This window comes from Silurus meridionalis, chromosome 7 (genome assembly GCF_014805685.1).
Source record: "Silurus meridionalis isolate SWU-2019-XX chromosome 7, ASM1480568v1, whole genome shotgun sequence".
NCBI classification, from domain to species: Eukaryota; Metazoa; Chordata; class Actinopteri; order Siluriformes; family Siluridae; genus Silurus; species Silurus meridionalis.
The window spans coordinates 24,986,417-25,007,316 of NC_060890.1; the positions used below are offsets into that span (position 1 = coordinate 24,986,417).

Consider the following 20,900-nt stretch of genomic DNA (forward strand, 5'->3'; position numbering starts at 1 on the left):
ACATAACAAACAAAAAATAAACAAAACACATACAAACAAAAACCACTGTACATAAGAGACGACTACTACAAGTTCGAGGGTGAGTGCTGCAGCAGTGTTCGTCCTAAATGATACCCGAGATTAGTATATTTATATTCCAAATAGTAGTACATTATATTGCTAAAGGTTTGTAGACACCTGAGCATAAGACGGTGCTTTATACCTGTTACATGTCCTCTACAGTACAGTGAAATTCTTTTCTTTGCAATGTTAGGAAGCTGGGATCAACCATGATACATGATACCTGGAGCACAAAGGGTTAAGGGTCTTGCGGAACTGCTGCAAACCTTGGCAGCTTGGCAACACCACTACGTGTCAGCGAAACACGCTGTTCCTCACTACTCTGAAGTGAGAACATAAAGAGCCTTAAATGAGAAACTGTGGTGAGACTAAGAGCGTAACCCTACATACTGTGTATCAGAAAATCTGATGGCCTAAACATTATTAAAAGTGTTCTTTGTCCATGAATATGAATTAAATTATTCCCAAAAGTCTTTTCTCTTTAGTTCACAGCTTTTTTCTCAGTTGTGAAGCTTCTAGTAGTGTATGTTTATGTTAGAGTTTCTATCCAATCAGATTTCAGCAGTGAGCCTTCAGACTAAACAATGAGGACATCTGTAGCATTAAAAGTACATGCTGCCTGAAGGTGTTGCTTTAACCAATCAGATCTAGCAGACGTCCAATTACGTCTTTACGTCGTTTGATTGGACAGTCCGAGAGCGCACTAGTCAGAGCTCGTAAACTGCATCTGTAGCAAACTGCACGAACTCAAATATGTTTGTTTAGATTTAATAGCAGGTTTGTTTGTTTTTTCATTAAAAAAAAAGTCTGACAGAGGAGAAGAAATCGATTTGGTCACTTACAAGAACGTTTTTTACAAGATGGACTTTTCAAGAAAAGCTGGCCATCGTCAGGAAAGGTCGGCCAGAAGAGTTTAAAACGGTTGTTAAGCTTTTTTGTGAACCGTTTTCTGATGCCGTGCAGCTCAGAACACAGGTGAGGTGCGTTTTTTCGTTTCTGTTCGGAAATTTCATTGGTCTAATGTTATGGGGCTCAGTTTTTTGGCTTGAAGTTTGTAAAACCGGGAAAAACCCAGGAAAAATTCATTTAAACAAATTCATTTTTGTTTAAGCCGCGGGGTTCAAAACGTAGGAAAAAAGTAGCGGCTTATAGTCCGAAAAATACGGTACACTTACATATTTACCTCTGAACCTTTAGCAAAAGTACCTCCACATAATCTCATCATTAACTGCATTATCTAACCCTGTATATCTCCTCGTACAGAGACGCCCGCTTTCACGTCGTCCCTCTGCAACCTTTATATGACTGTTTACATGAGTTTACATCCATCTCATGTTAAACTCTGACGCCATCCTTATCCAACAGATTACTGACTCGGAGATAAACCGTATCACTCTGCGTAAAACAAAACTAATCAAACAAACAATAACCAACAATAACCATCACCACGTATTTTTGCTCCACTGTGACTTTTATTGCTTCGCTTTCAATTTAGCAAACAATATTAACAAACAAGAGGTAAAAAAGACACTCCATGATCACTGTTAAACATGATATTGGCCTGAATGTACTGGTAAATAAACACCTACCGAGCTCATCACTGGCAGTTTGTTTCGTTTATAAGTGCGTTTGGTCTTGCAATAAAAATAAAATAAAAAGGAAAATTAATTTTTACTATATTCCAGAATATTGTATCGTATATACTATCGTAATACTATACTACATATTGTATCGTTTTTTTTTTATTATAATTTATTATTATCTTTTTTTTTATTATATCACCATATCGTCGCAGCTCTGTGAGAAATATTTAAATTGAGGATTTATTTATTTATTTATTTTAAGAATAAAACACTACTTGAGTCACTGTGACATTCTTTTTTTTTTTTTTACTTTATGGTAAACCGAAGATTTTAATTCCAGTTTTGGAAGAACTGCTTGAAGATGATGGTCTCTCTGCCCTGTGGTGTGATCTCCACCTGTGGGAAAGAGACAGGAATCTCATCAGCCAATAAAATCACCCTGCTTCATTCATGTGACTTGCATATACTATTAACATCTTTCAAACAGATAATTCCAGAGGTAATTGAACCTGTTTTAAAAATAATAAACTCTTTCATTAGCACTGGTTTTGTACCCAAATCCTTCAAACTGCAGTTATTAACCCCCTAATTAAGAAACCTGACCTTGACCCATGTCAGTTGTCCAACTACAGTCCAATATCAAACCTCCCCTTTATCTCCAAGATTTTAGAAAAGGTTGTAGCACAGCAGTTCTGCTCAGATCTACTGAGGAATAACATTTTTTAAATGTATCAGTCAGGATTTCTGCCTCATCATAGCACAGAGACGGCGCTAGTTAAGGTGGTAAATGACCTGTTATTGGCCTCTGATCAGGGTTTTGTCTCTTTACTTGTTTTGCTCGACCTTAGTGCAGCTTTTGACACCATTGATTACACTATACTACTTGCTAGACTAGAAACTGTTGTTGGAATAAAGGGAACAGCTCTCTCTTGTCTCAGGTATTATTTGACTGATCGCTATCAGTTGATGTAAATGGTGAGTTCTCCACACTCTCTGAGGTAAAGTTTGGTGCTCCGCAAGGATCTGTCTTAGGCCCACTGCTTTTCTCGATATATCTGCTGCTTCTGGGTGAAATTATACATAAGCATGGTATTAGCTTTAATTGCTATGCTGACGATACACAGCTGTATATTTCAGCGAGGCCAGATGAGAGCGATCAGTTTGAAGAGTGTGTAAAGAACATTAGACAGTGGATGCTTGATAACTTCCTTCTGCTCAACTCGGATAAGATGGAACTACTTTTACTAGGACCACATGCAGCTAGAAGTAAACTTTCTGATTCTGTAGCATCTCTGGATGGTGTTTCTGTCTCAGTGTGTACAGCAGTCAAAGACCTTGGTGTGATTATTGACCCGAGTCTTTCCTTTGAGGCTCACGTGAATAATATCATCAGGATCTCCTTCTTTCACCTTAGAAATATTGCTAAGATTAGAAATATGATGTCGTTACAGGATGCAGAAAAACTAGTTGATTCTTTTGTAACATCTAGATTAGACTACTGTAACACTTTACTGTCTGGATGTTGGAGTAAGTGCATAAATAAGCTTCAGTTAGTTCAGAATGCAGCAGCAAGAGTCCTCACTAGATCTAGAAAATATGAGCACATCACCCCTGTTTAAATCATCTACACTGCTCCCAATCAAATCTCGCATTAATTCTAAAATATTACTACTGACGTATAAAGCACTTAACGATCTTGCTGGAGTCCCCAAATGCACAGTGTAGTTAACTATCACACAACAATAAGGACACAAAATAATCCATATCCTGTCACCCTCCTCCCTCCCTTCCTTCCTGTCGGTCGAGTTAAACATGCTCCTGAGGCTCCAGTGACCACTGTTCCTGCCCCTCTCCCCTCTGTAGATCTTCCCACTTCGTCCTGGTCTGCCTCTGGATAGTGCTCTCTTCGTTTGGAGGCGACTCTTTGCAGCTTGGGATGGTTTCTCATCAACGCCTTGGGTGGTTCCATGAAATTCCGGAGTAAGAACGGGAGATTTGAGGATGGATTTGTACTGTAGTTAATGTCAACAGTCTGCTACACTGACTCAGGACTACAGTTTGCTTCTGATCATCAACAATCTACCTCAACATCGTATATCTGCTATAAATGGACATCCGGTGTAACCCAGATGAGGATGGGTTCCCTCTTGAGTCTGGTTCCTCTCAAGGTTTCTTCCTTATGCCATCTCGGGGAGTTTTTCCTTCACCACAGTCTCCACCGGCTCGTTCATCAGAGACAAACTTACACTTATAAAGAACATATTCACTTTTATTTACCACATTATCTGTGTAAAGCTGCTCTGAGACAATGTTCATTGTTAAAAGCGCAAAACAAATAAAAATGATCTAATTTGAAATTGATATTTCAAAAGTGTTAACATTTTGTCTTTATTTAATTCAATAATTTGTATTTATTTATATAGTGCTTTTAACATATTCTTCATCATCATCATCATATTCTTCTAAAAAAAACTCTTTACCCCAGTGTAAGCAGTGTTGTTGAATTCTGTATTCCGATTGGTCAAAATGTGTTCATTTCAATAAATGATCTTTATTGCAATAGACTGCACAATTTAATACATTTAATCAATTAATAAATACATTACTGCAAAATAAATCAATAATTTTGTTTCTAATAGTGATGGAATTAGAAAATGAATGGCGAAATAAGTCTAGTTGTTGATAGGTTTAAATTTTCGACAACGTTTAAAGGAGTCTCCACTGTCAGGGCTGTTTCGTAACAATCGGAGATAAAAAAAATAAAAAAAACCTGTGAGTGTTCTGACATTTCCGGTCCGAGAGTTATTGGTAAAGCATGGCAAGCCTTGTCTTGCTGACTTCAAGGAAAAATATATATACAGCTGTTTCCAGTTACTATGATGTAACTGGGAAAAAAGGAACTAATGCGTCCCGACATTAAAAGTTACCATAAATGCATAAAAAAAATCTGTGTAAAACAGCTGTAATTATTGGCAAATTGTGGTGGTGTAAGAGGAATAAAACACTCCGGGACATGTTCTGATAGGAGAATAATCAAATAAAGTTTTATACGGTAAAAATCTGGGTTAATCAGCAAAATTGGGAGAGATACAGTAGATGTTTTATACAAAATTGAAAGCTAATTCACTACATGTTATTTGCTAACAGCAGATAGAAAAAGTATTGGGACACCTGATATGTGGTTCTTCCCCAAACTGTTACCACACAATTGTTCAGAATGTCTTTGGGTGCAGCAGCATGACATTTTTCCTTCACTTTAACTATTAGACCCAATGCCACAAAGCCAGCTCCATGAGATATGAGATAAGCTTTACATGGGATGGAGTGAAGATCTCCTGCTGTAAAGCTCCAAAACTATTAAGCACTGGAACTCTGACTGCACCCCAGACCTTCTCACCTCACCTACATCAGTACCTGACTTTACGAACACCCTCGTGGCTGAATGAGCAAAAATATCCACAAAATCTAGTGGAACATCTTTCCAGAAGAGTGGATGTTATTAGAACAGCAAACGAGGACTAAATGTTGAATGGGATATTTAAAAATCTCGTGATGGTCAGGTGTCCCACAAACTTCTGGTACTGTAGTGTATTTGTCACGTTTTTTTGGGTTTTTTTTGTTTTTTTACCAATTAAGGCTATGTAAATGCTTTTGAGCAAGTTCAGAATTAAACACAATGTTTGTGCAATCATTATGCTGAAACACTTCAAAAAGAGCATCTTATGAAACTATTTAGTCAGCACTATGAATTCAGGATTCTGATTGGTCAGAAGCTGTTGAGTCATTTGAAATCATTGTTTCTATAGCAACCTTTCCCTCATACAATTACATGTCTACAAAATTATAAGACCTTCTTGTGCAATCAGTCACGACTTAAAACAAACCTGTGTTTTCATCCTGGGGTAGTTCATCTTCTCGATGAAATCATCTGCAACCTTCAGGGCCGCTTTCTTCTCTTCAGCATTGGCGCCACTGCCTGTGGAGAGAAACATCGACAATAGGGTTATTCTTAAACAACAACGATGACAGCAATGGAAGTGGCAGCTCTGTGGTTTACTGATCGGAAAGTTGGGGGTTCAAACCCTGGTATCGCCAAGCTGCAGATTCTGGGGCCCTTGAGCAAGACCCTTAGCCCTCAGTGCTCCAGGGGTGCTGTAACATGGCTAACCCTGTGATCTGACACCAGCAAAGACTTTAACTGTGCTATAATGCATTTTACTTGTACATTACATTGTGACATGTACATAGGTCTGTCTGTCTATCCAATAATAATACTACTAATTTTAGTATAATGACTGATGTTTTAAAAAGGTTTCATCTTTTCCCAGGATTTTTTCCCCTTTTATAATATTGTATAAAAGTTTTTGGTAGGTTTTTAAAAAATGCTGTACAGTAAGAATGTGTTAAAAAAAGAGAAGTGTTAAAAGGTAAACATTTTTATCAGTTAACAAAATGGAAAGTAAATAAACAGAAGAGAAATTCAGATCAAATGGATGTATTGATTTATTTATTACTTCTACTACTCCCTGTTCTTCTCTACACAAAAGACAGATCTTAATGCCTTTTGCTGTATGTTTGGGGTCGGTTTCCTGCTGCAGAATAAATTTGGGGCCAATCAGACGCCTTCCTGATGGTATTGCATGATGGTCAAGTATCTGCCTGTATTTCTCAGCATTGAAGGCACCACCATTAATCCTGACCAAATCTCCAACTCCATTTGTAGAAATGCAGCCTCAAACTTGCAGGAAACCGCCACCATGCTTCACTCTTGCCTGCAGATACTCATCAGTTCTTGTGGCTGAATAAGCACGAATTTCCAAAATCTAGAGGAACATCTTCAGAGGAGAGTGGACGTTATTATAAGAGCAAATAGGGACTAAATTTGGAATGGGACGGTAAAGAAGGAGCACATACCGGTTATATGCAAAGATGTTAAAAAACGTTTGTCTATATGCTGTATAATGTGTATAAAGGGCCATTTGTTAATCGCTCTCTCACCTTTCCAGACAAAGATCTTGCCATTGGCTCCGTTGTCCAAGATGAAGCAGTCATCACGTACAAGCAGGTCCTTGGCAAACGGACTCTTTTCAGGGATTTTGGTCAGCTTCATCGACCCTGTCGCATCTGAAACCTGCAGGAAAACGACAATAAAACAGCGATTTCGTGATTTCCAGTGGTCAGAACTTAAATAGAAAGACACAAATAAAGACATGCTCAGGGTCTACCTTGTAGAGCGAGGCCACGTTCAATGCGTCTGCTTGGCTGTCTTCCTCTGGACTGCTCTCTTTCAGTGCCGGCATCGGACCTAGAACCTGTTCATCACACAGCGAGAAAATACAACATTACGACTCACAGCATCGCAGGGGTACATCTTTAATATAGTGTATTTTAGGGATGGAAAAATTCACCAATTCAGTGCATCAGATACAAGTTGACATTTGTATCGAATAACATTTTTGCATCAGTAAAATTTTTTTAATTTATATATAATTATTAGTAGCAGAGGTGGAAAGTAACGAAGTACAGATACTTCGTTACTGTACTCAAGTAGATTTTTCTGGTATCAGTATTTTACTTTACTAGTTATTTTTTGGACAAATTTTTACCTTCACTCATTAACTTCTTACTCAAATATCTGTACTTTCTACTTCTTACATTTTCTTATCAGACTCGTTACTTTAGTTTGAATCTATTTGCTGGTACATTTTTTTCTTCTGCGCCATTTTCAGCTCATCAACCAGTCTCTTGTTTCCTGCTTTTTCAATCCACTGGTGTATCATTTCCTGTCTCTCACACCACAGACGTAGACTAGTTTATGAAGCTCACAATGAGCAGAGCAGAAGGCAGTAAGAAGTCTGGGTTTAACGTGGATGAGACAGAGGGAGTCAGTGATGAGAACATGACTGAGAACACCTGATCACCTGATCATCAGCATCTTTTCTCTGCTTGTGTTCTACATGGTGGATCTTCAGCCTGAATACATTCATTAGAGAACAACATTTTAAATTCACAACACTAATCGCCCAACGCATCACTGGCACCCAACCACCTGCCACTGAGCACCTTCTCCACAGCAGACGTCTGTGAAGAGCTCACAACATAAACACAGACTCCTCACATCCCAGTCACAAACTGTTTAACCTCCTTTCATCAGGAACGAGATACAGGAACATATGTACCAGAAACAGCAGGTTCAGGGACAGCTTTTTTCCCATCCACTATCACACTACTGAACTCCACACTACACCATTAGATCACTGTAAAAAACAGTGTATAACTTCTGTACAGTTATACATCCAATGTACTTATTACATGTTGTATTTTACATACCCCTTCTATTTCTCATTCTATACACATTGTGCCCTACATACAGCTGCACTATTTTATTTGTGTATCTATATACTGTATACCTTACTGTACATTCTGCCTAATATTTCACATGTATGCATGTATATTATATATATAGTGGACTTGTTTATTCAGCTTGCACATTTTTATCCATCCATCCATCCATCCATCCATCCATCCATCCATCTATCTATCTATCTATCTATCTATCTATCTATCTATCTATCTATCTATCTATCTATCTATCTATCTATCTATCTATCATCATAGAGTACAGATTGACACGGCAGAGGTAGAGCTGCATCTTCCTGGAGACAAAACAGGATGTGTGATTTTATTTAAACTTTTTTCTTTTATTGCACTACAAAGGCGTGTGTGTGAAGGGGACATGCGTTAGAAGTCAGAATGCACTTCAGTAAATTGATGATGTGCTGTCTGTCTGAACCAAAGAAATAAAAGTGAACTTTCTGTACCATTCTGAATTGTGTAGCATCGCATTGCATCATATTACATTGAATCGCATTGAGTTGAGCTGTATCTATTCACCTGTCAATCATGTTCACCATCAATTCAACCCGAGTCCTGCCTTTTTTGGGTGGTTTTCTCACCTGAATCCTAAATGTTGGCTTAAATTATTGGAATTTGAATTTCCCAATAAAATAAATTTGATTAAAGGAAGATGTGCTTTTTTTTTTTTTTTTTTTATCATATGAATGATATCAAAGAATTATATTAAATCTAAGACCTATTACCATAATAGCATGTTATATTATATCATATTATATTATATTATATTATTTATTTAATGTTTATTGTATGAAAACAAATTCAATATTTCTTGTTCATTTATAAATTGATTTATTTTTTACTTGAAAATCCCATTTTTTATTGAACCATTTGCTGTTATAATAAACTCCACTCTCCTGAGATGTTCCACTAGATATTTTTGGAGATTTGTGGAGATTCATTCAGACACAATGGTGTTAATAAAGTTAGGTTTGGGGTTCTACAGCAGGAGATCTTCCACTCCAGCCCATGTAAAGCAGGTCTTAGCTTTGTGCACTACAGGTTTGTCAAATACGTCTGATGCAATCGGATGACTCCAAGTTTGTGGTAACAGAAGCACATAAGGCTGGAAGTGGCAGGTTTCACAAAATATTTGGCCACATAGTGCATGTACTTAAAAACTCAACGTTGCAGAACAACAGGTCGTAACCTTTAGGACACAACCATGCAGTTCTGTCAGCCTTATGATTCACTTTCTCACCTTCAGCATCTCAGGGGTCTCCTCTCCCTCTCTGATGTTAGTGATTTGAGCTTTGCCGTGTCTCTCAGTGTCTCGGATGAGAGCAGCGATCTCTTGCACCTTCTGCTTCTCAAAAATATTGGCCTGAGAGCCGACCCATGACACGATAGTCTGGAGACACACACACACACACACACACACACACACACACACAAGGTAGGATACAGGATTAATGAATGCAAAACACTCACTGCTTATTCAAATCTTTATACACACACAAACACACACACACACACACACACACACACACACACACACACACACACACACACACCTGTCCCAGGTCGAGGATGAAGCAGTCGCCCTTATTAAAGCTGGACCAGTTCAGTTCCACCTCCTTCGCCCTGATGTTCTTCTTTCCCTTAATGCAATACAACCTCTGAACCGGACCAGAACCCGTCTGCTGTTTCCTAAATGCTGAATCCACTCCTCCTTCCTGAGAGAGAGAGAGAGAGAGAGAGAGAGAGAGAGAGAGAGAGAGTACACAAAAAGAGAAATTTAGACACATGCACAAAATCACACAAACACAAAGATCATGAGGGAGAGAAGAGAATTGAGACAATCTCACATACACCCACAGAAAAAAAGACAGGGAAAGAGAGACAGAGACAGAGACAGACAGGCAGATGACAGAGAAAGAGTTAGGAAGACAGAGACAGAGACAGTCAGACAGACAGATGACAGGGAAAGAGTGAGGGAGACAGAGACAGTCAGACAGACAGATGATAGGGAAAGAGTGAGGGAGACAGAGACAGTCAGACAGACAGATGATAGGGAAAGAGTGAGGAGACAGAGACAGTCAGACAGACAGATGACAGGGAAAGAGTGAGGGAGACAGAGACAGTCAGACAGACAGATGACAGGGAAAGAGTGAGGGAGACAGACAGTCAGACAGACAGATGATAGGGAAAAAGTGAGGGAGACAGAGACAGTCAGACAGACAGATGATAGGGAAAAAGTGAGGGAGACAGAGACAGTCAGACAGATGACAGGGAAAGAGTGAGGAGACAGAGACAGTCAGACAGACAGATGACAGGGAAAGAGTGAGGGAGACAGAGACAGACAGACAGATAATAGGGAAAGAGTGAGGGAGACAGAGACAGTCAGACAGACAGATGACAGGGAAAGAGTGAGGAGACAGAGACAGACAGACAGACAGACAGACAGACAGACAGATGATAGGGAAAGAGTGAGGGAGACAGAGACAGTCAGACAGACAGATGACAGGGAAAGAGAGACAGAGACAGACAGACAGATGACAGGAAAGAGTGAGGGAGACAGAGACAGTCAGACAGACAGATGATAGGGAAAGAGTGAGGGAGACAGACAGTCAGACAGACAGATGACAGGGAAAGAGTGAGGGAGACAGAGACAGTCAGACAGACAGATGACAGGGAAAGAGTGAGGGAGACAGAGACAGTCAGACAGACAGATGACAGGGAAAGAGTGAGGGAGACAGACAGTCAGACAGACAGATGATAGGGAAAAAGTGAGGGAGACAGAGACAGTCAGACAGACAGATGATAGGGAAAAAGTGAGGGAGACAGAAACAGTCAGACAGATGATAGGGAAAAAGTGAGGGAGACAGAGACAGTCAGACAGACAGATGATAGGGAAAAAGTGAGGGAGACAGAGACAGACAGACAGACAGATAATAGGGAAAGAGTGAGGGAGACAGAGACAGTCAGACAGACAGATGACAGGGAAAGAGTGAGGAGACAGAGACAGACAGACAGACAGACAGACAGACAGACAGATGATAGGGAAAGAGTGAGGGAGACAGAGACAGTCAGACAGACAGATGACAGGAAAGAGTGAGGGAGACAGACAGTCAGACAGATGACAGGAAAGAGTGAGGGAGACAGAGACAGTCAGACAGACAGATGATAGGGAAAGAGTGAGGGAGACAGACAGTCAGACAGACAGATGACAGGGAAAGAGTGAGGGAGACAGAGACAGTCAGACAGACAGATGACAGGGAAAGAGTGAGGGAGACAGAGACAGTCAGACAGACAGATGACAGGGAAAGAGTGAGGGAGACAGACAGTCAGACAGACAGATGATAGGGAAAAAGTGAGGGAGACAGAGACAGTCAGACAGACAGATGATAGGGAAAAAGTGAGGGAGACAGAAACAGTCAGACAGATGATAGGGAAAAAGTGAGGGAGACAGAGACAGTCAGACAGACAGATGATAGGGAAAAAGTGAGGGAGACAGAGACAGTCAGACAGATGACAGGGAAAGAGTGAGGGAGACAGAGACAGTCAGACAGACAGATGACAGGGAAAGAGTGAGGGAGACAGAGACAGACAGACAGACAGATAATAGGGAAAGAGTGAGGGAGACAGAGACAGTCAGACAGACAGATGACAGGGAAAGAGTGAGGGAGACAGAGACAGACAGACAGACAGACAGACAGACAGATGATAGGGAAAGAGTGAGGGAGACAGAGACAGTCAGACAGACAGATGACAGGGAAAGAGTGAGGGAGACAGAGACAGACAGACAGACAGATGACAGGGAAAGAGTGAGGGAGACAGAGACAGACAGAAAGATGGTTTTGATATAAAATTCACGTTTATTTTAGAATTTTTTTAATAGAATTTTTGCTGTGCCACATTTTTTTATTTAGATGTAAGTTTGAGACACGTGGATCTACACTTGGACACTTTTTTATACGCAACTTTCACACAGTGTCATATTTGAATTACTGGATAACACATTCACACCATGTGTGTTTCTGTCATAGTGACAACTTTGAACACAAAACTGAGACTGAGAGCGCTTCACTTTACCCTTCTTTACTTTAACCTCTTTTATTTATTATTATTACTGTTATTTATTTATGTATTTGTTTGTAAAAAAGGAAGAGAAGGAAGAAGAAAAGGGAAAAGGCTCTTGTACAGATCCACTCAATACCTCACAATAATGTCCATTAGAGTGTTCTGTCTAGTGGGGGGAGGGGGGACAGGGGAATGTGTGACTTGTATTTGTATATTGAACTGATTCTGTAAATTGTTGATGTGAAAATAATGAATATATTGATAAAAAAGTAAACTAAAACTAACACTGGGCTGAAAGTGGTCACAGAACGAGAACCGAGACGCCCAAAGTGCAGTTTCATCGCCACTTTCACAAACACTTTCACAAGAGGAAGACATGCGTTCATCGAATTTCACACCGACACTTTTTTCTGTTGGTGTCTGTAATACTGAGAGTTGCACTTTCTCACAATACACACTGTTGGCCAAAAGTATTGGGACACTACTTTTAGAGCCTTATGTGGCTTTTTCGCAAACTCTTTTGCAGACACACACACACACACACACACACACACACACACACACACACACACACACCAGTGTACCGGCTGTCTGTGAATGTAACGTGATTTTCCCTTCACTTGAACTTGAAGATCCAAATCTTTTCCAGCAGGATATTTACATTACATTTACATTCACGGCATTTGGAAAACGCCCTCATCCAGAGCGACTTATATTTATCTTATTCATACAACGGAGCAGTTGAGGGTTAAGGGCCTTGCTCAAGGGCCCAGCAATGCAGCTTAATGGTGGTTGGAATCGAACTCACAACCTTCTGATCAGAAGTCCAACATCTTAACCACTGGACAATGCGTACATGTTATTTTTGGGCCATATAGTGTATTAATGAAGGAATATATCTGGATACAGTTGATGTGAGAGATCTCAGTTTCCCACCTTATAGCTGATTCCTCTGGGGAACAGACCCATGAACTCAGGCGACTCGTAGCCCTGCACCTGCCTGTGCTGGACCGGATCTCCACCCAGGAAGTTATCCAGCTGAGTGGCCAAGACGGCACAAGCGACCTGCTCATCACGGGTCGACTTTTCACCTGAAAAGAGAGAGAGAGAGAGAGAGAGAGAGAGAGAGAGAGAGAGAGAGAGAGAATACTTCCTAGCTTATTTCCATCGTTATTTGTCTGTATGTTCTAGAACCTTGGATCTAAACTTTGTCAATACTAATGGTAATATTTGTCAATAAAGCAAGCTTTGATTCATGAGAGAAAGAGAAAGAGAGAGAGAGAGAGAGAGAGAGAGAGAGAGAGAAACAGATAACAAGCAAGAAAGAGATGGAAAGAGTGTGTGAGAACAAAAGAGAAAACAAGAGAGAGACACATTGAGAATGAAAATGAGCAAGAAAATAAGAGTGATTAAGAAAAAGACAGAAAGGGTACAAAGAGAACAAGCTTTGAATAATGAGTAGGTGTGTGAGAGAGAGAGAGAGAGAGAGAGAGAGAGAGAGAGAGAGAGTGTTGTACTCTTTTAGCTCTCTTTTAGTTGACTCTCTTTAGAATGAATGCACAAGGTTGCAATAATATGATGATATAGTTATAAATTATATATATATATATATTTAATTATATAAAATATATTATATTACAGTTTTTCTCAGTTACAGGTGCCTGCTTTTTCCTACATTATCATATGTTTATGTTCAAACTGATTTAAATGTATTATACTGGTTTCATAAATACCAAACAGAAATAAAACTGTTATATAGTAAAAATAAAATAAAAAAATATTGCATCAATTATTTTGTTGTTCTGATTACTGTGAAACAGAAGTTACTTCAGAGGAACACACCCAGAAGCCATATTTAGAGATATGTGCTATGATTTGCTCCACTGGTTTTAATGAGGAGCTGTGAAGGCCCAGGGCACAGGGGTGGATCATGAACCTGCGTGCTGACAAGCAGATCAGTGATGTTACCTAAAGCAGCTGATACACACCGAGCCAACAGGCCAAATGCTGCACTGTAGCTACTGAAACTTTAATGACTCGCACCACCCTCCCCCTGGGTTGTCCCTTTTATCCCTCTATCATCCACTGATCATCACAAATGTACCCCACCTGAGAGGTCATAACTTCCACACTTCTGGGAAGATGTTCCACTAGATTTTGTGGAGATTCTGATGTAGGTGAGGTGAGGAGGCCTGGGGTGAAGCCAACAATCACATATATCCCACAAGTGTTCAATAGGGTTTTTAGCTCTATAGCAGGACTTTTGTGCTGGAACAGGTTTGGGTCTGGCCGTTTACTGAGAAACCCCACACAGCAGTATTTTTTAATTCTTGGCCCTGATTGGTTGGAAGAAAATTTACATAGTATCAAGGCAGTTTGTATAGTGGTAGCTAGCTAATTAGCATTTGGCTAGTTTACATATAGTTATGGTTGTCATGCTGCTAACCAGCATTTGAGAGATTCTGCGTGTCTGTTTAAAGATGCAAGACCTTTTTTCCTTTAATTGACCAGATGTTTTTTTGCTCGTGGAGCCTCAGCTCACAGGATGTTTTTTGTTTTTTGCGCCATCCTGCACTTTTGTGTACATTCTTTTATCTTTGTCTTTATTGCAATTTCCTCTGATTTCATTCACTATTCACTGATCAATCAAATAATTCATGACCTAAACATGACGTGTGTGTGTGTGTGTCTGTGTGTGTGTTTTTCTTTTCAATAAAGTCTGTTTCGACAGGTGTTTATCTCACCGATCCACATATGCAGATCAGCTCCTTCATCTCCTCTGTTTTGCAGCACCAGGTAAGAGTCTCCGTTATAGAAAGCTCCAACTTCAGAAGCCGCCAGTGGGACAGCCTTCAGCTTCTCCACCCTCCAGCAGTGCAGCCCCACCTCCCTCACCTTAGGTCCAAACTGATCCGGATCTGCCTGGAAAGGAAGCATTCTGCAGGAACAGAGGGACACAACATGAGAAAAAAAGATCTCAAACTTACTCTCAAAACGTTTTTCCCACAACAGAAAGTTTAGATAAACTTATTGGTCACGTTTATTTTAATGCGCTCGTTTTTACGATAGATAACTCGTTATCGTTTCCATAGTGACCACTCAGACAGCGATTTGAATAATGGACAAATTTTTCATTCTTTCTACAAATGTTCAAAAGCGACTGTAATCATTAAGGCTTTCCTGTACAGAAGGAGCCTCCAGGGTTTTGTAACCACAGCGGTTTCACTGCAGTGTGAATTGCTTACAGCTGCAGTAACATAAGCCAGAACAGGAACTTGTGTCTTTGTGAATGGAGATTTTACTCCATTAAATGCAACTTTAAACGCCTATTAGCTGCTGTGTATGAGGATATATTTAAGAGACTTGTAGTTCATATTCACGTGAGTCTAGAAAACCTCAGCAAAGAAGAAATGACAATAAAATGGACATTCGGTGTCACCCAGATGATATAAGTTCCCAGTCTGAATCTGGTTCCTCACAAGGTTTCTTCGTCATCCTGTCTCAGGGATTTTTTCCTTGTTTCCTTTTTACTGTCTCCACTGGGTTATTCATTAGGAATGAACTTATATAGCTGATTTGTTTGTAATCTGTTTATTTCTGTAAAGCTGCTTTGGGACAATGTCCATTGTTAAAAGTGATACACAAATACAAATAAATCTATACAGAATTAAAAGTGAGATGGAGAGACAGTGTGATCAGGATCAGTTTGTCTCACTCTTTTTGTCTTTGTCTCTCTCTCTCTCTCTCGCTGTTTTATTTTCTGTCTGTCTGTCTGTCTGTCTGTCAGTGTACCCCTATCTCTCTCTCTCTCTTTTTTACTCAGACAAACAGACAGACAGACAGACAGAAAATAAAACAGGGGGAAGAGACATTGACAGAGACAGAGAGAATGTCTGCCTGTCTGTCTCTCCCCCCTGTTTTATTTTCTGTCTGTCTGTCTGTCTGTCTGTCTGTCTGTCTGTCTCTGTTTCTCTGACTGTATGTGCCACTCTGTCAATACCCCCCCCATTTGACTCTAATTTTAGTAGAGTAAAGTTTTTTACTGTCTATGTCTGCCTCTTTGTCTATCTGTCTGTCTTTCTCTCCCTCACTGTTTTTTCTCTATAACCGTCTCTCTCTCTGTCTCTCTTTCTTCCACTGTCTGTTATAAAGGACACAGAGGTAAAAGAGAACAGAGACATGACATGCCACTGAAACTACAGACAATAAGCCACTTTAAGCCCTGATGATTACTGAGGAGCAAAGAGCAGCTTCATTGTTACGTAATTTGCGTTTAAAGACAGACTCGAGTCAGGACGAGTTCCTACTCATCCAGGGTGTTCCCTACAGCATGGAACATCGTAGATAATATCATACATGTATCATATGTGTTTCAGGGCAAGTTTAATACTGAAATGCTCAACTGATCATAAAAAAAGTCTTACCGGTGAGAAATGATCAAATAGAAATATGTCATATTAGGGCTGGTCAATATCATCAATTTCATGAATCATGATATCAATATCATCAATCATGATATCATGAACATGGTAAATATTGTGGGGTTTTAATTACATATACACTTTTTACTAATACAAACTGACTGGGAGGAAAAAAATTTAAATAATAGGAATAAAAGGTCATGTGTTTAGGATCATGATATATAATAGTCATGTCATATCGCTCCACCTGTACTACTGATTTTCATTATATTCTGGTTCTGTGAAAAGTGTGGAAACACCAAGTCTTATAGTGAAACACATGGACAGTGAATGACTGGAAGAAAGGTCTGTGGAGAGACAGATGAGTCAAAATGGGAAACTTTTTTGTTTCTTAACAGAACTTGTGTAAGACATAGAAAAGAAGAGAAGATGTGATCAGACTCCCTCACCCCCACACTCACACATGGAGGTGCAAGTTTAAAGGTTTGGGGTAGTTTTGGAGCAGGGAAGATTCCTGAAAGAAATAGTGAACCAATATAGCTCCCATTCTATACTTCTGTCTTTAATTCTTTTTGGACTTCACCGTACAACAAGACGATGAGTCGAATCGTACGTCCGAGTTCTGTGAGTGTTATTTAGAGAGCAAGGAGTGATATTTATCATTGAACGACCTGCACAGCCACTGCACCTCAATCCTACTGAACTGCTCTGAAATGAACAAAAAATCTCCAACAAGTGAAGAACATCTTCAGTGAGTTTTACAAGACACAACGCAAAATATTTCAACTGAATGTTTGGAAACATGAAACACTCAGAAAAACATACTATATATGTACTAGAAGTCGACCGATACTAGATTTAAAAAAACACTCCAAGTAAAATAGTACTGATCTTTATTACAAAAAAACAGTAATGAATCAAGAAAATGTGCTAAATTAAATAAACATGAATATATATTTTAGATTAGATTAATGTACATTAAGGAAAATTAAAGATATGCATTCAAACTAAAACAAAAAGTAACACTTTAAATAAATAAATAAAGTTACATTAAAAAAAAAAAAAAACCCACTTAATAAACAGCCTGCTCTCGTACTGTAGAACACAACCTGGAAAAACTATCAGTATGGATATTTGCCAATTAATTGGTCGACCTCTAATATGTTACAGGATTTAAAACAATGATAAATACACACAAGTAGCTATTATATTATATATATTATTAGATAGTAATGAAAAAGTCTCAAACAGGAAGTAAACAGGCTCTTGACCGCATCTGACAAGACAACCACAGAGCACATGATTAAAGTTGAATCATGAGAAGCACCACTCATGATGGTTTTTTTCATCATGACTAGAAAAAGCTCTCAGTGTTCAGACTTACATGCCGATCTGCTTGTCGACTCGCCCACGGGCTGCCATCTTACATCACGCTAATGCTCTCTGGTTTAGCAGTGTTTGTCAGAACAGCAGCTTTGTTATCAGTGTCTGACGTTTCAAATTCAGCACCAAAGTCTCGCTTGCCACCAAATGTACAGCAGCAAACACTAAAAATACCAACATGCAAAACCTGCTCAAGTTTCAGTCTTCTGGTGATAATCATTTCCAGTCATGCTGCATCAAGAGCTGCAGCTTATCTTCACATCAAACATCAGAATAAAAAGTGTAGTCAGAAACTGCAGTTCATTTTCTGCGATTTTCACATAAAACACACCCTGGTGCGAAAAACTAAAAACATCCAGTGATTGGATTGAGCATTTAATCACTTTTTACATCTACGGTGACCATAAAAGCATGTCAGAATGCACAAAACAATCCAGAATCATCATCTGTGTGGTGCGGGTGAATCTGTGACGATTATGGATGGTGAGATTCACCAATTCGCCTCAGTGCATCAACATAAAAGTTAACAATGTGATGGAGCGTTTTAAAAAAGTTGCCATGTGTATCGTTAAGGCAGAATTTTGAACATATTTGCATCGGGTAAAACTGATTTATTTAAATTATATATAATTTTTAATAGACGTGCTACACTTTTATTATTAAGTATTTTTAATTGATTTCTCCTCGCTAAACAGTTTCTCGAGCGCCTTCTCTCAGCACCAGAGCTGCTACCTGAAAATGCCCATCACAACACTACGGAGAACGAGGCGTGTCCTGAGTGTTACATTTAATACAGATTAACATGGCAGAGGTAGAGCTGCGTCGTCCTGCAGACAGAAGGGGAAAAAAACGCCTGGTTTGATTTAATCTTGCACTACAAGGGCCTAAAAGTGAACTCTCAGTACCATATTGAATCGTATCGTATTGAATCGAATTGTGTTCATTTTAATCGAATCACTGCATCATAGTAGGGGTGAGTCATATTGCATTCATATCTATCTTTAATCGTATCGTTGGCTATGCATCGACATGCAAATCGCATCGGCCTCAGTTATGGAGATGCACATCCCTGGTTGTAAAGAGTGATTATTCAAATGACTATATCCTCTCTGTCATCTCTGATCTCTCTCCTCAACCAAGAGTTTCAGCCTGCAGACCATCTGCTCACTTTGCGTTCTTGCACTATTTTGTATACATGGAAATCCACACTTGCTGAAAAAACGCATGCAGCCGTGCTACAGGTAAGAGATCCGACTTTTTCTTTATTCTAAAACTCGGTGTGGACATTAACCGAAGCTTTTGACCCTTACCTGTACCATCTGATAAGATCCTTCAGATACGATTACCAGCATGAATGAGCAGGTGCCCAGGTAGTTCCTAATAAAGCGGACAGTGGGAGAACACTGTATAGAATTATATCTAGGAATTATTTTCAAATGCCTTTCTTTTGTGTTTGTCTCCCTGCCAATGATTTTTCCTGAATACGCAAAGGACTTTTGTAACACACACACACACACACACACACACACACACACACACACACAGACGTTTTACATCAAAGTTGTTAGCAGGATGAGGTTTTGAATGTTACACCTCACTGTATGTGTGTGTGTGGGGTGGGGGACAAAACAGGAAGGAAGAGAAACTAGAGCAAAGCCAGGGAAAGTGTGGCGAGACCTTGCAGATGTAGGGTGTGGCCACAGAACATCTTAAACACACACACACACACACACACACACGTCTAATGAAAGAAAAAACCCTGCAGAACAGAACAGGTCTGTGCACTTAACTGCATGATCCCCTCAGGTAGTTCAGGCATGTTTTCTTCTGTCTCAAGCTCCATCTTGCCGGTGTTTGGTCTGTGTGTGTGTGTGTCTTTTGTGTTTGGTGTGTGTGTGGTCATCTAGCCTGGTTAAGCTTACATGTAGCCAGTAACTGGACCCGAGGGAATAAAACCTGAGGACGCCCCATGGCGAGGAGAGTCGGGTTGCCTGACTGGAACGACATGCCGTTCGGATCGTTCCTGCAACTCGTCCGTCTTCACCCACCCCTCCTCCTCTATCTTTCTGTTCATCCATCCGTGGTTTCTCTGAGGTGTACGCTTTGATTGACCGAGCGATCTGGAGATGACTACGTGTACACCAGGCGGCCAGAGGCCACGTCGGTGGAGAAATTAAATATGGCCTTGTCTGGGAGTGCAGTGAAAGGAAGAGAAAGATGAGGAGATTGACAGGGGTCAACAGCGCCATGTCTGAGACACCTGAGGCACGACCCGGGGCACATACAGCTAATCAGAGAAGGGAATATGAGAGCCATAATAAAACAATAACCACCCCAGGGGACACTAGAGAAGCCTGATACTGATATAAGTGCTGAATGACATGCAATATAATTATCTGACATGGTCCAGGAAAAACAACAACAACCACAACAACAAGCCTCAATGAAAGTTGGTTAAATGTACAGAGAATTTTGTAGATTTTTTTTGTTGTGTTCTTGTTGTGTATCTTTAAAAGGAGTCAAGACAACAATAACTTCAACTTTTTTTTTTTTATGAGTCTAAACAAGTTTTCTTACCTTTCTGTAGTGAGTATCTGTGAGGGCTTGAAGATAAACAGAAGAAAAGATTTAGTGGAGGAGGAGAACTTTTAAGTAGAAAACACTTCCTGTTTCTCCTCTGAGTCACTGCTTGCAGCACACCCACCTAAAACCAAAAAAAAAAAAAAAAAAAAAAGCTGTGAGGGTAAAAACGAAGAAAGATAGAAAAAAAAACAAGGTAGGAGTAAAAGAAAAGAGATGGGACTTCATTTATAACTTTAATTGTACCTTTTCAACCTGATTCATTGTTTGATTTGGTGTTTCCTCATGTTTAATTGATTATAGCAGTTCACACCTCGTGCTACAAAAAAAAGAAAAGAAAAGAAAGAAATGCAGGTCTGAGATGTTTTTCTGCTCACCACAGTTGTAATTAGTGATCATTTAAACGTGGTGGATAAAGTACACAAACCATGTGGTT

At 39.7% G+C, this 20,900-nt stretch overlaps 1 protein-coding gene across 1 annotated transcript; it reads right to left on the reverse strand.

The window, feature by feature from the left end:
- Positions 1–1,512: 1,512 nt before the first annotated feature.
- On the reverse strand, positions 1,513–20,588 carry capgb (capping protein (actin filament), gelsolin-like b). Its single transcript, XM_046854659.1, has 9 exons — positions 20,462–20,588; positions 14,825–15,018; positions 13,017–13,171; positions 9,572–9,733; positions 9,259–9,408; positions 6,869–6,955; positions 6,642–6,774; positions 5,528–5,619; positions 1,513–2,039 (listed from the first exon to the last, which is right to left on the reverse strand). Exons 2-9 carry the CDS (start codon positions 15,015–15,017, stop codon positions 1,974–1,976), a joined length of 1,038 nt encoding a protein of 345 aa, XP_046710615.1. The 5' UTR covers position 15,018; positions 20,462–20,588; the 3' UTR covers positions 1,513–1,973.
- Between the last annotated feature and the right edge of the window lie 312 nt (positions 20,589–20,900).